This window comes from Phoenix dactylifera, chromosome 3, assembly GCF_051530095.1.
Source record: "Phoenix dactylifera cultivar Ajwa chromosome 3, Ajwa_hap1_PhDact_Kaust_v1.1, whole genome shotgun sequence".
NCBI lineage: Eukaryota > Viridiplantae > Streptophyta > Magnoliopsida > Arecales > Arecaceae > Phoenix > Phoenix dactylifera.
The window spans coordinates 46,297,801-46,317,585 of NC_143192.1; the positions used below are offsets into that span (position 1 = coordinate 46,297,801).

The window sequence follows — 19,785 nt, forward strand, 5'->3', positions numbered from 1 at the left end:
ATTGATAATTAATTAAATTTTGGACATAAATACTACTGGTAACACCTCTACCCAGTTGCCTATACAGTTTAATCAGCACATCATGCCTTTTGCGGAGATGTGGAGATGACTTAGGTGTGGTCCCTGCATGTTTTCTAACCTTCGAAGGCATGAGTTTCTACTGTGGCTTTTTACCGTGATACATGTAAACTTTGAGGGTTATATATCTTCAATCACGTTTCGAATGCACTGTATCGAGATGTACATGAATATCAAAGTCCTTGAGGCGTTACACTCAAGCCTGGAATCGAAGCTAAAATATTTTGTTTTTATCGAGACATGAAATGAAACTACAAGGCCCACCTGATGCAGATGTCCATCGTCACAGATAGTGAAAATGGAATAGCAACAAATTGCTTGATAAACTCATCTCCTATCTTGGGGGAGACAAATGACTCGCTTGTGGAAGATATTTAAACAAGAAACGTGCATGGTGTGTTGGCCACGTACCATGACGACGAGGAGCAATTGATGGAGCCCCATTCAAGCGAGAAAAACTGCACGTCAAGTTGTTTTGATTACTTCACATGTTCTTTCTTGAATGATCGACCAGTAATTCTAAGTAGTTTCACAGATCATTCAAGAAAGAACATGTCGAGTAATATGGTTCTCACGCCTTATTTGATCTCTAGGTTAGGTGGACTATATATGGCAAGGGGAATGAAGATGGACCACAATTATATTGGATGATATCTAGAAGTTAAGATAAAAACTTATCTAATCACTTAGTAGAATCCAAGCTTGTGGTCATATAATGCATCAATTCAACAGCCAAAGTTGCATGCGTCTCAAGCAATTTCATTGTCAATGGTGCGATTATTCTGACTGTCGCACAACAGTTCACTGTACAATTGCCTCAGGGGTGCTCCTCACATTTCACATCAGATGACTAGTTTCCTGTGACTTAGGGCGACGGACAACTACCTTATCAAAAGTACTAGAGGTCGAACTATTCTTGTGTTTTAGTGCTTCAAGGTGATGGCCCAATTGACCAGCACCAATTAGTGGAGTCCACAGCGAGAGCAGCTACTTGATCACCTGAGAATGTTAGGCCCTTCGGGTGAATCGTCCGGGGCCCCATGCCCAAGTTCTTTTATCCCAACGGCGTGAACCTCTCTCCTGAGTCCTGAAGAACTAATCTTTCGCTTCCCGTCCGGCTGTTCAAAGGGCGGAGGACCCACGCCGTACCCCTAAATAGATAACTAGTCCCATCGCCGAAGCTAATCATCACAAGAATCAAATGAGACTCGTCCTCTCGAATAAATAACTAGTACTCATTTTAGGGACCATGCCTTTCGTCCATGGTTTTTGGCCTCCACCTTTCAAATCGCCCACTCCATTGCCTATTTCCTTCTCTCGTTCAGTGAACCAAACTGTTCCCGCTAAATTCAGAACCCAGGTCGGAGCTGCTGTACGGCTTGCTTTAAAATTGGCCAGAGCCGAATTGGATAGGATCAGTTGTCCCGTGAGAAACTGCAAAAAAAATCCGCTTGCTAAAAACTTACCGGCTGAGTAGCTTGGATGGCTGAATCATAATAATAAAATAGCAGCATAGGAAAAAAAAAAAAAAAACTTCAAATGAACTTTTCTGATGACTCTCGGGCACTACTTATATAGAGTAGGATACTAATTCGTTATTTAATTTATTTATATATTTTAATTATAAAATAACAATTAACTGCATATTTACGATATTAACAGTATGTGATGGTAATTATGCCAATCGTGTATTGAGCGTACTGCTCATCAATTTTTATCTTCACCTCGGCTAATACTGGAACTAAGAATATCGGTCTAATCTAAAGTAAAATGTCTCATATTTTTTTTCACCACAAATCACAAATTATGATATACATTGGAGAGAAGGTTAGCCCCATGCCACACCTCGAAACAAAAGAGATGCGAGTAAAATAGAAGGGTCCCCTCACCTAAAACAAGGCAAAAGAGTCCGTACGCTCTGGTCGGTGCATTACGAGCCACCACCAAGAGATGGAGCACCGCCACCCTCTTTCCTTCGCTATGAAACTGAAGGTTCCAACCGTTGGACGGCGGTGGGGAAGGTGGACGGCCCCACGGTGGTCGTCGCACCCCGGTCCACGGGCCGGAAGGTAAACCAACTCCGCTCCAGAAAAGGATGCACTGCGGATGCGGAGTACGAAATGGGGTCCACTGAACCGGGTCCACGGCCTATATCCTAGCTCCGAGATCCGACACTTCTTTTGGCCTGAGACCCAGATAAAGACAGCCACTACTGTGCAAATATTTTTCGAAATTTTAAATTCATTTTGACAGCTGTCGTGTGGGGCCCAGGACAGAGGAACAGCTGCACGGGTGGCTAAGAGTTATCTTCATGACGTCGTGGGCAGCGTTCCAAGGCCAGTTGGCGAGCTTTTTTTTGTTTGTTTTTTTTTTCATCCACGTCACAGAAGCGAATCCGGCGAGGGTTCAAGATTTCCGACAGCTCGGCATGAACTCCAAGCCGGTTTCTTTTGAATGCCGAAATCCAATTGGACCTGCGTCCCTGCATCTTTTGTCGTGTAATAGATACCAGGGAGCAATCTCACCTAGGCTTAAAATTTTATAACATTTATAAAGCAAGCCAGTACAACCAGCATACCATGAAATTAGAGGTTAGATTAGATCTTATATCCATAAATATTTAAGATTAGTTTTGGAGCGGACAGGTTCGAATCCCATAAATTTTAATATATTTTTTTAATAGAATTTGAGCCACCCTACTCAAAGGCTCAAAGCTAATTTTGTATATTTATGAACATAGATATGATCCAACTTATATTGTTGGTTGAACTGGTTTAACTTATAAATTTTATAAAATTTTGAGCCCAATCATTCAAACAAAATTTTAAATTTTAATAATTGCTTATCCAATGTTCATGCGGGCCAACACCTTGTTTTCTCCTTGCTCGCTGGTTAGGAGCAACAGTACAAATTAACTACTAATCATAGAGATATCCAGTAATATAGATGATTAACACTAAAGTTCTGGTATAAAAAAAAAAAGAGAGAGAGAAACCAAGAACGAAAATCGCTGCCAATAAAGCTCATCTTTGTCATCATGGCTATCATAACAAAGAAGTTAGGATATTATAAGGTGGTGGCATGCCTACCTTGAGGGTTCTACTTTCTTCCATCCAATTCCCTGGGTTCAGCTAAATTTTGTCTAGCCAATTGCAAAACCGAGCTTGACATTTATCCATTTTGCTTATGTCAAAACAAAAATAAGAAGCTTAATTCCATCCTCATCTCCTTTTAATTTAAATAGGTTCTCACATATTACTACATCAATACATGCATTGTGAAGGAAAAAAAAAGTGAAATTTCAAAAGAATTACTTAACCTAGATATCTGACTCAGTTAATAAATAACAAATCTCGATTAACCAACATCTTATTCAGGAATAGGGTGCATTACAATGGTTTAAGTCCAAGCCAAACATCAAGATGGCTACTATCACAAAATCCAGAACCTTAAAAGTAAAGCTAGCAGGTCATGTATCAGTGCATTTACTCACATTATTTATTGTGTGTGTGTTTTTTTTTGTTTATTTAACACTAAGTTTATATAAGTTTGAACCCTTGTGTATAAACCAGCTTTGATTAGCCTCCCGTATGATTTTTCATAAAAATGGAAGCCAGAGAGGTGGTATTCAGAACAGGCAGGAAAGAAATCTAAGGAAAAATAGTAAGGCGGGATTACATTTGGGTGACTTATTAATATAATAAATTCACATCTGCTGATACCAATGTCTTGTGAAATATAATATTAAGGGTGAAAAAAGATTTCATATGGTATGCAGATTTCCATAGAATCTCCGCACAACAATCCCATAGGCTCAAGTAGACATTTCAGCAAATAATATCTGGGCATATAGAGGCATATAATGAGAGTGATGATGATGATGATCACAGGAGCACCTCATGACATCAATCCTCGAGCTTTCCTCCATATTTGCTATTATGTAACTCAAATATAAGGAAATCCAATCTTCCGTATTTCATGACAGCCACACAGCTCGTGAATGACTAATTACACAAAAATATTTATTTAGAGAATAAATATAAATTACACAGGAGGTAACACAAAATGCGAGTCTCATGGTTTAGCATATCTAAGCAATAAAACAGCCTTGCTAGAAACATGATTTTCCCTGTGGGGAGTTCGAACAAATGAAAACAGAATTTCAGATGGCACAGTTATGATCAAGAAAAGAGAGAACAACATTATGTTAGTTTCATTTTATATGTCAAGCATTGCAGATGTTGTATACAACAATTGACCCGATAATTAAGAAGTGTACAAAAAACTATCAATGTGATGATTTTACAAGCCAACCGCAAGCAATGTTGGGAGAATCAATCCATAATAAATTTCATCTAGCATAGTGTAGCTGTGATAATCATGTGTGAACTGCTGACAATGGCTTTATTTTGTCCAGCAACTTCTCAGCCTCTATGAACCCACCCAATGGCCCCAAAGGGGTATACTTCAAATGTTTCCATCTGTTTATGAAAAAAAGCTGCAACTTATTAGTGCACACTTCTGTTCCTCAAGGATCAAGGCAGAAAAATTGTTTTGCACATTTAACAGTACCCTGGTATGAATGGTAGTGCCAAACAGTGAAGATGCAGATGGTCAACACTGTTAAATGGAGGCTGATGAAATCCAAATCTGCAAGATGGTGCTTGAAAATTACAGGAATGCCATATATTTTAATGTATCAAGACTGCCAAAAATGTGCTAGCATAGATTTTCTACATGCATTTTTCCTCTCTTATTAATGTTTCTATAGTAAGGGTGAGTCTCTTCTAAGAGCATGACTGCACATAGTGGGCAATTTCCTTTTGCTATTATAAAATTTTTATAATCAGATTATTATTATCAGATTAAGTTGCCAAAAGTCTGCCTTGACACCAGCCACTAAATTCAGCAGCATGCCACTGGCGGATAAACTCACTGAAAGTAAATGAACCTTATAGTGGACGTCTGCAAGATGTCCATCTATGACAAGTGTAAAGAAATCTGGATAGCTGACTTGCTGAAGTGAACCATCAGCTTCACCAACATAAGTCCTTCCATTTGTTTATTTCTTTTAACCATATCTTTAAAGAGATCGATGAAAATCCTAAGCAAATCTTATCGCCCTATACACTACATAGATTAACTTTTCTTGAATTCCATATGTATATTCTACGTCAATAGAAACCATATCAGGATCATTTACATATTTTCAGAGTGTTTCATCAGTTGAGATATGGCTGCAAGCAAGATTCGCCTAATCAGTACCAAGATTTGTACTGGTTGGTAGGTGGTCCATACCATACCGTTCCGGGACGTATCTTTTTTTTTTTTTCAATTTCAAACTGAAGTCGGCAAACCATTTATCGACTTCAGCTCAAAAATGGCAAAAGGAATTACAAGACATCCATATTTCGAAATGAAACAGAGGAACCCCCTCCCGACTTCACTTCCTCCCTCCCTATCTATCTCTCTTTTTCTCTCTCTCCATCTCCCTCTCCCTCCATTTCGAACCAATGGACTGAATGTGCCGCTAATCAACCGGTTTGGTTTCGTACGCCCCGAATCAGATGATTCAACACGATTCAGCCATCCATGGCTGTGAGGTTATGGTTTGCAATCTTCTCATCAATTTTTGAAGCCCGAAAACCACTTTTCTCTCAAAATTTCTCATCAATGACCAAAACAATAGTTAGAAAAATCGCTTAAAGGAAAAATATTGCACCCATGCTCCTAATGCTAAGTTGTAATTCTGTCAAATATGCCGAAAAATACTCAACAGTTTCTCTATGCAGACCTTTTCTTCTCATAAGGTAGGGGGCAACCAATAAAATTCCTTGGCCACTAGCAATTTTTCAGTCTGAAGTTCCTCCATCAGGTACGTGCATAAGGTATTAGCAATAAAATTCCTTTGGATGCCTAGCAATGAAGTTTCTTCATCAGGTACATGCATAAGGCATTAGCAGAGTAATTCAATAATCTTCAACAAATCCTAAAAGCTTGCACATTCTGAGTCAATTTCATAAGCTCTGACTACCCCCCCCCCCCCCCCCCCCCCAAAAAAAAAGGAGGCAAATAAACGTAAAAGATGTGTTTTGGCTAGAAAATATATATTTAATTAAATGAACTAAAACATATCCACTCCATTTAGTTGATGATAAGTATCATAAAAACACATGAGTACAACAATAGAAGGAAAATAAAAGGCTTTCTTAGAATACCTATATAGTTTGGATTCAGGTGCGTCTCTCTGCAAAAGAGTTTGCCCCACATTCAACATGTGACTTACTAAAAAGGATACAAAAAGAGCATGTTAAGTTAGTGGCAAGTGTAGCGTGAACAGCCTGCAGTTGCATGATTTGTTCAAAATGCATAAATATGAACTAATTCAGAGTACATATCAAAGTACCTAGTTGATAATCTTCTGTTCTTTTTCGAAGGTCTTTGACAGTTGAAATATGCTCCATAGGTATAACCAGATAATGCCTATCCAGGAAATCAGAAATCAAATAGTCAGAAACAAAGATGACAGAGTCAACAACTTACAATGTGACATCATCTAACTAAATCAAAACGGCCATGAAGTGACCAACATTTGATGATGTCAGGCCATAACGATAATCAAAATGAACAAACTATAAATCCACTTTGCAAACTTCTAAATAATTTAGTCCTATCATAACTCATTTCATATTGAGACTCATTTATCTTATGACGTGCAATCAACTTAATATCAAGTCTCCACACTTCTAATCCAAATCAGAAAGTAGCATCGGTAGTTTAACTAATGTTCTGATGTAATTGCTGATAACAATAATGTCTAACACCAAAAGAGCCTTATCTAGATAATTCAAAAGGACCAATGTTCGAAAACATAGTATAAGTGGCTTGCACGGTGCACACCTTGGAGAAAAAAAGGGGAAAAAACACGAACTCCTTGAAATAAAAAAAAAAGAAGCGATTTTGGTTAATGAGACGGGTAATAAATGCCGGGATTTATTTTTTTTTAAACATTTATCTATTTTTCTGAATTTCCAAGTCTTTTTTTTTTCAAAATTCCTAAAATGTCGAAGTTTTCCCATTTGTAGTGCTCTTATCTCATTACAAATTACTGAGTCATGTAATTATGAAGACGAGGAAACTCTAGAATGCGGTCTTCAACAGAAAGCTGAATCGATTCCTGACGATTCTGAAGGTATTCCACATAAGTATAAGAATGTAAATTGCGTACACGCAAACTCGCAAGGAGAGATACAACATCCAAAGATAATTCCCTCCAAATCAAAAACTCCAACAACCTGTGTCATTAAGAATCTATTGTTCACTAAAATCATCTAGAATGATAGACATCGATTCTAAAGCAAATCTTTTGAAAAATTATAAAGCAGAAAGTTCCCAAATACAGGAGGCCAGAGGGTGGGAAAAATCACCTGAACGCGGAAGGATTGATGTCGGGGAAGGCAACAACCTTCTCGTCCTGTTAAAATTACGAGGGAAACATAAGGGAAAAAAAGAGGAAAAATAATTGGAATCGGAAGAGACAGGAGGAGGAGGAGGGGAAGAGAGATCCGACGGTGTAGAGGAGAGCAGTGGAAGTCGACGCCCGTGCGATCTGGCAGAACACACACGGCTTCGCTTTTCCACCAGCCATGGCTCGCCTGCCCCCACGACCCGGAGGCTCTGTTTCTACCCTCCCCCGAGCTCTCGTAGACTCCTGATGCCTTATTTTGCCCCCCACCCCCCGCCTTTTTTTTTATTTTTGATGTGGGTCCCATCAAGATGCTATTTGCGTACAACCGGCGGTGAGATTTCCAGTCGTGAAAACGTCTATCGAAAGGACCTTCTGTAGTCAGGGCAACTCAAAGAACAGCCAACTTTTATTAGCGTTTGCGAGCGTTTAACTACGAGTTCTTCTCGTAGGTTTGCGGTGCGGAATTTCTTTCTTAGAACGCAAAGCATCAGAAGCTCCTGTAGGGAGGTTAAAAGGTCGCTTGCTTCTTTTCTGTATGCTCTGTGACGTAAAACAATCTAATTTTGCAAACTAGCCAATACAGCCGATGGGGAGGTAAAGTAAAACTGTAAATCACAGAAGAAGCTTCTTAATTAACGAAATAAAAAAGCAATCTTCACGTAACATTACTCATTCAATCGAAACTGTCATCACATCTCCTTGTAACAACCAAAAATGTAACTCAAGAGCATGCTTAGAAGACGATGCAAGACTCCCTGTAACTACATAGATAGCGAAACTCTCTTTTCACAGAGTTCTGGGCTGCTGATTGTAGAAGGAGACCCATTCACGGTCCTAATATTAACTAAATGACTCACAGAAGCGCACAAACTAATATTAACCAGGCAGCAGAAACTACAGTGAGTTTTTTACGTCAAATACCTTCACGTAAAGTCCATCCCTGCTCGGCAGGAACTTTGCTTTTCCTGATCACAAAATTGGAGTTTAAAAGCCCTAAGAAAATCCGACAGTCAGTGACTCCAGAGCATGAGGCTTCTGAACCTCAGACCAGTGGGTTTACCTGAGCTTACAAGAAGGCATTTTACGGGAAAAAAAAATCACTCCGTAAAATCCTAGGAAATGCCTAGAAATGTTGTCATGTTAGCCTACTTTGCATTCACAGCCAACAGAAATCAGATCTCAAAAGAAATCACTGTATTCTGACTTTGAAAAAAAAATAAATTTCCTGTTTGTTGAATCAATAAAGAAAGAACAAAGCAAGCAACGAGTGCTCGTATGTTTCCTGCATTAAGCCCTGAATCACATAACTGGATTGTGAAATATTAAATAAATAAATTTCTCTCAATCTAATATCCGCCAAAATATCAGGACATGTAACAGCCAAGGTGATCCGTTTAGAGCATTATCCGTTTAGTCCCTGTGCTTACCAGTAAAAGTCTCCACGTTTATTCTTTTCCATTGGAGCCCAAACCTCCTAAAGATTTTCAATCAGACATACCGCTTTCATTATTCAGCAATTCCGTGACATGAATATGAGAGGAAACAGTTTCTTCCACACAACTTTAAAACAAAAGTAAAATAAAAGGATTCTATTCTTTTTTTTTAAAAAAAAAAAGCAAAATAAAGGAAAGATAGCTACATTCTCACGGCTAAATAAATGAAACCAACAGTACAAGCCTTGCTTGAAAAGATCATTATCAAACTTTAGTTGTATGCCGACATAAATATACTCCTTGCTTTCTTGAAATATGCACCTCGTGAGGTCCCCAGTTCAGTGAGTCCAACTAGTTTTACGCGGATCTCTAGTGCTGCTTCCACCAAATAACATCAATATTTACATCAAGGCTTGAATACAACATTGTCTTCCATTTAATACTTCAGGATTCAGATTTGTCTCAGAGGCTTGAATTAAACCATGTGCATGACACACACACACGTCTGTAAAAAATCATTTGATCTTGCGACATATAAAGGGCATTCATGATCCTACAAAAAGGATGGACTGGCTTGAGTTAAAAGTATGTGCATGACACATGGAGTTTGTGAATTATCAATTGATCTTGCAATAAATAAAGGATGTCCATCAACTATTCTACAAAAAGGATGCTCTGTTTTATTTCATTATGAGCATCAAGTACAAAAAAGTGACAATTTTTTGAAATACAAAAATGACACTGTATTCATGAAATAATATTTGGCAAAGCAATAGAGGGAGCAATAATGCTTATGTGCAGCACCTCAGAGCATGACGGCATGCAAAATTTTTTGCAGCACCTCTGTTACTTCTTAATCAACAGTATTCAAAATTGATGGACCGCTTGTGGGATTAGCAATTCATCAGTGTCATCAACCACCACCTGTTGTACAAACCAATTATGAGATTATTAGAGGCACGTTGCTCATACTACAATACCATAAATGAAGAAAAAGAATAGTGGGAATGAAACCTGGCTTCTGTGGCCGCTGAATGTGTATTCCACTAGTAGCTGCTTAGGCTGGCCAGGACAGGGATCACAGAAACCCATTATTCCTGACTTCTTTATGCCCTCATGAAGCTGCACATATTCATGGTTAGAACCATATGATAAAAATGCACACTATAAAGAACTGTTTCATGACATATACGAAAAGGAACCCAACTGTTAAGTAGTTTATTATTAACTTTTGTAGCACCCAGAGAGAGAGAGAGACAGAGAGAGAGAGAGTAAAAGTAGTAGTCTTCAAGAATGGAGTCAAAAGGTAATAGAAAAAGCAATCTTTTAAACTCCCTCAGACTGCTTTTAAGTAACAAATCAGCCAGAACATTAATTAATATAATCACATTGACAAACTTGATCATGTTTGTCAACAAAGGTTCATGCTCCTGTTAACAGTGACTACAAATTTCCATGTCAGCTCTTTACAAAAATTATTGGTTTCCTCTAAACAATAACTGTTTGACAGTAAGATAACTCCCTTTGCTCGCTTGGAAGTGTCGGCATTTTTTTGGGAGAACAAAATTCCTTAAATCCTCCCTACTGCCAGTACTCTGTCTGCCGATTAGGCACCCTCTTGCCTATCACCATTTTATGATACCAGTTCTTACTGTTGCTGTGCTACTAATATTAGGCAATTAATAACTTGAAAATTCTTTGTCATAAAAAAAAGTGGATGTGTTTGGCAAGCATAACCTTCCACTAAAACCTCTTCCCATTGTTGGATTTGCTTGTCAGTTGCAAAATACATAATGTAAGAATCATGCCAACCAACTATGAAGCAAGGTGCCTACTCTTGCACAACACAAACCATAATCCAAATTGCAATGTCTTCCGACACTCTATTGACAATGTTCATAGGACCAAATTTTACAAAAGAATAAACATTGCCAAAATTTGCCCAAACTTCAGAACGTAGGCCCCCATATTAAGTGTTCTTACCAATATGGCCAGAGAAGGCAAGGCAAAACAGCCCCATCTCCAAAGAAACTAAAGAAGCTAGCACTAAAGTTCCTCTAGGCCTCGTTAGTAAGAGAATGAGATTGAAGACACATTGTTCCCTGTGTAGATGCTAACAACCATTTTGCAACCACATATCCAAATAAGGAATTTGGCGCCCTTGGATGAAGCTAGAGACTAGAAAATTATCTCTCTGTTTGTTGCTCCTTTCCTCCAGTAAATATACATCCTCAAAAAAAATGATAATTCATCTTCCATCATCCAACAGATAAGCTCCAAAAGGAGCTCTCATAATTCATTTTCTAGGGTAAAATGATTGTAAGCCACCCCAAAAAATAGCCAAGGTGACCTGTCTTCCGTCACCTCTGGAGACAAGTCCAAATGCCGTAAGTCCATACACGGCAAGCCATACAATGACTGGCCAACTCCTTTTCTTGCTTACACACGTAACATGAAGGATGAAATTAACTTTTAATGTGCACTTCTGAAAGTAATTTAACATAAGGTTCAAGTTATGAATGCCAGCCAATAATAATTTTCCATCTTCATGGGCACATAAACACTCAACATAAGCATGGTAGGGTTCAGAGGGAAATCAAAGAAAGATTGAAAGAAAGGTATGGCCAAAATATGTAACATGCAGGCCAATGTGACATTTACAATACAGTCCCATGAAAGGATGTTATTATAATTCCATGTGTGAGTCATTATGTGGATTTACACATCAATTCCCCCATCCAACAGCATCTCTCTCCCCCCCCCCCCCCCTCCTTCCTTTCTCCCTCCCTCCTCTCCCCCCCATCACTTCCCATGTGTTGAGACATCCCACAAACATGGGAACTAAGCATCTTAAACATGCCTTAGATTTGATTACTTAATTCAGTCTAACAAATTCTACCTTCTTCGAACCGCTTCCTATTATCCAGCTTGTGCAAATTGTTCACTGAATTTACATTACATAAATGATTCAAATTCATTCACTCGATAACGATGGTGTGAATTCCATGTACTGGAGTAAATGATCCTGAATAGGTTTGAAGTGTATGCAGGAACTGTTTTAGGTAGCAATCTGCACCATCCATAACGATCTTAGTAAATTCAATGAATAATAGTTATATGTGATCCACTGGCAGAACATATCATTAATTTTCACATATTTCATAATAAAAAAGGAGAACTGAGAGAACCATAACATGATCAGAATTCTAGGTCAGAATCATTAGAATCATTGAAAAACTAATTACATCACAGGAAGAAAAAAAATGTATATAGAGACATCACATAAATCAGTAACATACCTTAAGCTGTCCAGCCTCAGTCACCAAAAAGTTCAGTGGTAATGTTACATCTAAGACTTGCGAAGCCACGTCATCATTCACCTCACCATGCTCATTGCCTACTCTAATAGCTTTAAGGTTTCCATATATGGCTCTTGTAATAACCAATCCATCCTTTTCTATTTGTTTATTTTTCTTCCTGTTGGATACATTTTCTAGTAGCTTCTGTGCTTTTTTAGCTGCCTCCCTTGCTTCCTGAACCTTCATATAAACAAAAAATGAACATGCCTGCCTTGTCAGAGGAACTTAAACCTACAATGGAGGCATAAGAGAGACTACAGATTTAACTATTCTGTAAAGGAATATGAGTAAACACAAAGAACTTGCATAACAATTTGTTTATTTATTTATTTAATCTGAGATAACATATAGAGCTACAATATCAGGAAACTATAAAGGAAAGTATGCCGAAAAGAATCAACCCAGCAATTATTATCTTTCATTACAATTACTAATTGTTGGTGGGGCATAGCATGGTAGACATGCTACAACTATATATTTCAGAATAGCACAATGTCCATATTTTTTTTATCATTCATTTATTCACTGCATGAGCCTGAATAAGTATTATCAACAGAATTTGCATATATGAACCCCTACCTGTGGTCAAAAAACGATCTTTAAATCAATGTAACAATTCTACATTGCTGAAAAAAATGAGTTGTTCTTAATTTTTTGCTTAGCAGTACGATCCTCCAAAATATCCTCGATAAACAAATTGATCAAGAATTATTACATCATTTACAGGTTATGCATGTATCCCATGATTTATTCACAACCAATTCAAGAAACTTTTATGAATTACAAACTAGTAATGATAGACTGCACCTGGCAGAATTGTTTTTTGTTTACAACTTATTGTTCTTGTGATCCAGGACGATCTCCAGCACTCGGGAGCTCTCAGTTAAGCGTCTCGGTTAGATAGGGCTCGACGAGCCCGAGTTCCATGCAAGAGGAAGCTCGACGTGCCACACACGACAAGCGGGAGACGTGCCACTCACGATGAGTGGGAGACGTGTTGAGTCCCATGCGCGACGAGTGGGGGGAAGCTTGATGTGCCCGAGTTCCATGCATGACAAACCTCTCTGAGCCATCCCGCATCATGCACGAGTTTCATTGAGCGAATGGGCGTTGCGAATACGTGGGACGCAGGGAGCCACAACAAGCGGGAGGAAGAAACCTCTTTTCTGAGCCATCCCGCATCATGCACGGGTTCCGTTGCAAGGATGGGCTCCTTTGCGAATACGTGGAACGCGGGGAAGAAACCTTTCTCCAAGCCATCCCACGTCATGCACGGGGGCCGTCGCATGGACGTGGGACGTGGGACGTGGGACGTGGGGAGCTGGTGCCTCAACGTGATGGCCCGAGTCTCACGATGGGGAGTTCTTTTTTGAAGTGAGACGGGAGTGTTAACCAGAGGGGAGGGGAATAGTCCCTGCAACAGGGAGAGCCACGGGATATGTGAGGGGTCTCCCCATTAAAAGAAAAACCCACTGTTCTTCAAACGGCTCTCTCTCTCTCTCCTTCTTGCTTCACGATCAGGACAAAAGCTACATGTCTACCTCCCTTGTTCGGATCATCTTGCCTCTCCAATACTTATTTTCACACATCATACCAACTTTTCAAACTTTTGATGAGGCTTTGGACTTTTTTCAGATTTTGAATCTTTATCATAGCGCAATCGTTCCTCGAAACTGAAGTTGTGACTAAAATTATGTTATATTCATCATCTGTTTATTAATTGCATGACTTTGAACGAGCATTAGTAAAAAGTTTGAATGTGTGGACCCTGTCTGTAACGACATGTTAGTCCTAGAACAAGTCCATATAACCTCCATGTAGATCGACAAATAATAAACAAAAATTAACTCCAAGATTCAAATGTTGTTAGGACATAATGATTTGGCCTAACAACAAACAAACAATGAATGAATAAAAAGGATTTTAAAGTTCTTTCAGCACGGTACTGGTTACCAAAAAGTACTTGGTTTGTCAAACACACACTCGCATAGGCCCTCACAAACCCCCCACCCCTCCTGCCTCCATTTAAGCCCCGGCGTCCTCGTCAGTCTAAGGGTCTAAATCCGTTCCAATTTAATCACAAGCACTACAATCGGCCAATGGTCAGTCCCAATGGACCCGCGCTGCAGTATCCCCTAGTCTATATAGGCCACAGGCTGAGTCCGCTCTGATACCACTTGTAACGACCTAGAACTTCTTCCAAAAAAGGTAGCCGAAAAATATATATTTGGGTTCCTTGGTTCTGTATAAGTACCCAATGCATAGCTGATGTGGGACTAAATACACGCCCGCATGGGCCCTTACACATATAAGACCTTCATCAGCTATACATTGGGTAGATCTTGAGTATATATATAGGACCAAGACATCCAAATAATACCTTTCGACTAGCCTTTTTGGGTGAGGTCTTGAATCGTTACAAATGCTATCAGAGCAGACCCAACCCATGGCCTATGTGGATTAGGGGACACTGCGACATGGGCGCATTAGGGTTGACTGCGAGCAAATCGTGGTGCATGTGATTAGATTTGTAATACTTGTAGAAGATTTGCATGAATTTATACCCTTAAGCTGGTAATAACGCCAGAATTTAAATGGAAGGAGTATGTAAGGACCTTTACGGACATATGTTTAGTTTTATATCGGCTATGCACCATGTAGATCTTTGGTACTTATATAGAGCCAAAGAATCCAAATAATAACTTTTGGGTAAGGTTCTGGATTGTTGCAAATGGTACCAGAGAGAACCCAGCCTATGACCTATATTAACTAGGGGACACTGCAGCACAGGTCTATTTTTTGGCTGACCGCGAGCTGATCATAGAGTTTGTGATTAGATTTGTGGTACCGATGACTGGATTTAAATAGATTTGGACCCTTAGCCTGACAAGAATACTAGAGCTTAAACGAGGATGTAAGAATCAATGCGGGTGCATGTTTAGTCCCATATCGGGCTATACAATGGATAGATCCTGGGTATTTGTATCGGATCAAGAAATCTAAATAATACCTTTCGACTAGCCTTTTGTTGACAAATAGTATTAGAGCAAACCCGATCCATGGCCCATATGAACTTGTCGATACTACAACACGGGCTAAACATGGTGTTCGTGTTTGGATTTGAATAGATTTGGACCCTTAGCTTGACGAGGATGGTAGAACTAAAATAGGAGGAGATCCATGCGGGCATGTTTAGTCCCACATTAGTTATGCATTGGGTAGATCTTGGATACTTATACAAGACCAATGAACTCAAATAATATCTTCTGACTAACTTTTTGGATGAAATCCTGGATTGTGACATGATATCAGAGCGGACTCGGCGCATAACCTGTGTACTAAGGAGCACCGTAGTACGGGTCTATTTGGGTTGACCAGAAATTGATCGTTGTGTTTGTAATTGGATTTGAATAGATTTAGACTTTTAGCTTGGCAAGGACATCATGGCTTAAATGGGAGGGTATGTGAGGATCGTATAGATATGTGTTTAGTCCCATAGTTGAAAGATCTTAGGTACTTATATAGGAAGATCTTGGGTACTTATAAAGAACTAAAAAATTCAAATAATATCTTTCAGCTAACCTTTTTGGGTGAGGTCCTAAGTCGTTATAAATAGTATCAAAGAGAACTCGGACCATGGCCCATGTGGACTAAGGGACATTGTGGCACGAATCCATTAAAGTTGACCACAACAGATCGTGGTATCTGTGATTGGCTTCATGGTACTTATGAATGGATTTGCATGGATTTAGACCTTTTACCTGGCAAGGATATCGGAACTTAAATGGAGAAATTATGTGAGGATCTTTGCGGACGTGTTTAATCCTATGTCGACTATGCATTAGGTAGATCTTGGATACTTATATAGGGTCAAAAAATCTAATAATATCTTCTGACGAGCAGCCTTTTTGGATGAGGTTATGGATTGTTACAAATAGTATCAGAGCAAACCCAACTCATGGACTATGTGGACTAGAGGACATTGCATACGAGTCTATTTGGGCTAAGAGCTAATCGTGGTGTTTTTGATTGGATCCGTAGTACATATAAGTAGATTTGAGTAGATTTGAACCCTTAGCCTGACAAGGATGCTAGAGTTTAAATGAAAAAAATATGTGAGGATTCATGCGGGTGTGTTTAGTCTAACATCAGCTATGCAATTGGTAGATCTTGGGTACTTATACTAGATCAAGGAACCCGAGTAATATCTTCCGACTATCCTTTTTGGATGAGGTCCTGAATGGTTGTCCCATAGCCCACTAGTCCCAAGATCGAAACTTGGCTCTGATGCCATTTGTTACAACCCAAAACCCCACCAAAAAAGGCTAGCCAAGAAGGTATTATTTGGATTTCTTAGTCGTGTACATATACCCAAGATCTTTCCCGCAAATAATCCATTGTGACTAAACACATGCCTGCACGATTCCTTCACAGTACTGTCCCGGCATGATGCATGCCAGTTGGCATAAGTCAGCACTTGAAATGATGATGGACACATTATCCAAGATTGAGGACTCCTCCACAAAACAATCAATTGTTTGAATCTCGAAATCACGATGAACATTAGCATGCCTTCAACAACCAAATCAGTCAATCACTAGAATCTAGCAAACTAGCTGCTAGTTGACATTATGTGCTTAAAAATTTGGATCAGAGTAAAGGGATATCATAAAGTTTGTGTTCTTTGAATCCCTGCAACCCAATAATCAATCTAAACACAAGAATGTTGGATTTTAACTAGATTTCTCTGTGCAAGAGAAAAGTACTCAAACTAGCTTTAATGGTCCATGTTTTGACAGCTGACCTTGCATTGGTCATCTCTTTTGACTTTTCAATACAAAAGATGTTGTATAGGATAACAAATAATTATACACGTGCGACAATATTTTGAAGGCCATGATAAGAATTGCTCCTGAGTTTGAATTATAGTATGAAGAAAAGAACCTAAGATTTAACAATGTAAATCATGAGAGAGGTCTTGCAAAACTTGAAATAGCTAACAGACCCGAAGCATATCATTCAAAATAAAATATGTTTTGGACTATAAACTTATGACTTCATCAAACAGAGGAATATTATTACTTACTACAGGTTACCTAGAGTTTACAATATAAGTTATTATTATTGCATATCATTCAATTATATCTAATAATAACATCTAGAAATAATACCCAAGACTGCAAAATCTTAGCAGATATGGATTTAGTACATTATAGGCATCAATAAAGTGTAATAAAAATGATATTCTACAAGCTTGTTGGATGTCATGTTTAATCGATGCTTCTACTCCAAGTTGGTCCATTTATCTTCATGCATGAATCATATAGTAACTCGATTAAGTTCTACATTATGACCAAGGTCCACAATCTCAGTACCGATACGGTATACCCCTTATCGAAATAGCTCTCTAATAATTTTTCTTAATTTTTATCTGGTATGCCTCAATACAAGTCGGTACACCTCGATATAGGGCGGTGCGTCTCGGTACGGGGCTTGTACCGACTTAAAATTAAGTTTCGTACTAGTTTCCTCCATGTATGGTATGGTATGCCTGTACCGGATGGCATGGGGCGGTACGGTAGACCATGATTCTGACAATATGTAAGAAACAAGAAAAAAAATAACAACACAAAATTTATTGATCCTCTTAACTACCTGAACTGATGACTTCTCCATCTTCTCAAGTGCCTTCCATCGCTCCCGTCTACGATAGTAAGGTTTCACAATATACGTCTGCAAGAATGTTGTTAGAACAACAATTACATCCTTGCTAAAGGTTATGGTAAAATACATGCATCTAGTACAAAAGTTACTATGAAGTATTAGCTTTATTGCTCATGCACGCGCACACAGAAATCAAAGGATGACAGTTCTATGCCCATGCGCGCACACACACACATAGATATTAAAGAATCTCAGAGAAAATAAGTAGTCAAAATTACAGGAGATATCCAGCTTTCTAGAGCCAGCTACTACCACTGAACAGCAGAACAGCTAGAACATTTGCTTGACATAATTGTGCACTCACACTATGGAAAGAACTTTCAAATAGTTTGTTATATGAATAGTTGTTCATTATGGCTAGTAAAAAAGGGGTGACACCTAGCTTACCCAGAAAAAAAAAAAAAGATGATGCCTTTGACTAATTTTAAGAGCCTATCTGCCCATTCTTTCAACTGGAACGTTTAAATAAACAATAGGAATGCATTTTTGATGTATTGTAACTAGAAGCAATAAAAAGAAAAAAGATCAATAAAAAAAACAGATTTGAGATCTAATAATCTCCTTGTAATGGTCTAACAGGTCTACTTTTTTACAGCATTGTAGTCAATGCAAATGTCATCCACTAGAATACAATGTACTTGTCGAACATTAATACTGCATGAGAAAGTACATAGGTATTGCAACACATTCTCACTATTATATTATACCAACCTTGAGATAACCGAGAAATTTAAATGAGTGCGATGCATGTTGTCTTAGAAGCTAATGTCACCTCTCATCTCACATAACTACATAAGCATGAAAATTAGTGTTGTCAATAATTGGCCTAAAACCAACCTGATTAAGTTGTAATTAGGTTGACTTCTTGATCTAGCTACCCCAATTTTGACCAAATACAATTACACGATGCTTAATTGGGGAGGCCAGATTTAAATCAACCGAACCCAGTGTCAATATACTCACATATAGATATCATATAAATTGTATAATATATATTAGTTCATAATTTATTTATAATAAATATAAATTAAAATGTAAGTCTAGCTCACCTAGTCAACTTTAGCCCACTGCCTCTCTGTTTTTAAAGTTCACTTGGCCAGATCAAAGGAGTCTGGAGTGTAATGTAGCATTAGCAATAAAGGGCACAACTATGGGGCCAGCCTTCGTCAATGTGGCCCATCAACATCAGGAAAAGCATGGATCCAACAAGGAGAAGCACCAACATGGAGTTAGTGACACTAGCACAAAGGGGTACCCAAGCAGGCTCACCAACAGTAGGGGTGGAGGGGTTGGAGAAAGGTGGTAGATCATTGCCAAGGCACCTCTAGTTGGGGAAGAGTTCTCTCACCCTCTCTTCCTTACCCTTTCCCTGTCTCATTTTCTTCCTAGCCAACCAGCTGCCTACCACTTCATCCGTCCCCCCCATCCCAATGATGCACCGTCCTTGCCCTCTAACTCTCCAGCCCATCCCAACCCTTACTGGCCATCCTTTCTGTAGGGGCTATTCTAGCCCTCACCTAAACCCCCCCCCCCCCTCCCTTTCTCCCCACTCTGCCATCCCAATCATCACCTTCCATCAGCCTTCTTCTACCACCCAGCCATCACACACTCTGCCATCCCATCCCAGTTTGCAGTCCCACCAATTTCCCAGTCTCTTGTTGCAACCACTGCCTACATTGAGCCAAAAACCTAACCCTTAAAAACTATGACCAAAAATGATGAC

The 19,785-nt window shown here is 39.0% G+C and overlaps 2 protein-coding genes across 7 annotated transcripts in view; both read right to left on the reverse strand.

Moving 5' to 3' along the window:
• Nucleotides 1-4,268: 4,268 nt before the first annotated feature.
• HINT4 (histidine triad nucleotide-binding 4) lies at nt 4,269-7,922 on the reverse strand. Its single transcript, XM_008788742.6, has 6 exons — nt 7,649-7,922; nt 7,506-7,552; nt 6,485-6,561; nt 6,297-6,363; nt 4,651-4,728; nt 4,269-4,559 (listed from the first exon to the last, which is right to left on the reverse strand). The coding sequence occupies exons 1-6, from the start codon at nt 7,724-7,726 to the stop codon at nt 4,457-4,459; spliced, it is 450 nt and encodes a 149-aa protein (XP_008786964.4). The 5' UTR covers nt 7,727-7,922; the 3' UTR covers nt 4,269-4,456.
• A 1,105-nt stretch (nt 7,923-9,027) lies between these two features.
• Nucleotides 9,028-19,785, reverse strand: part of OWL1 (DNAJ heat shock N-terminal domain-containing protein) — a 30,742-nt gene continuing 19,984 nt past the window's right edge. For 2 of the 6 annotated variants that reach the window (XR_603742.6, XR_015976484.2), the window contains 5 exons: nt 17,994-18,071; nt 12,279-12,518; nt 9,994-10,101; nt 9,784-9,903; nt 9,028-9,532 (listed from right to left, as the gene is read on the reverse strand). Coding sequence is in view for 2 of the 6 variants with exons in the window: in XM_088718649.2 (XP_088574775.2) it covers nt 9,847-9,903; nt 9,994-10,101; nt 12,279-12,518; nt 17,994-18,071 (483 nt within the window). In the remaining 4 variants the exon portion in view is untranslated. Of the gene's footprint in view, nt 9,533-9,585; nt 9,904-9,993; nt 10,102-12,278; nt 12,519-17,993; nt 18,072-19,785 lie in introns of those variants that run through there. The other 4 variants (XR_015976485.2, XR_015976483.2, XM_088718649.2 and 1 more) reach the window with 2 other exon arrangements.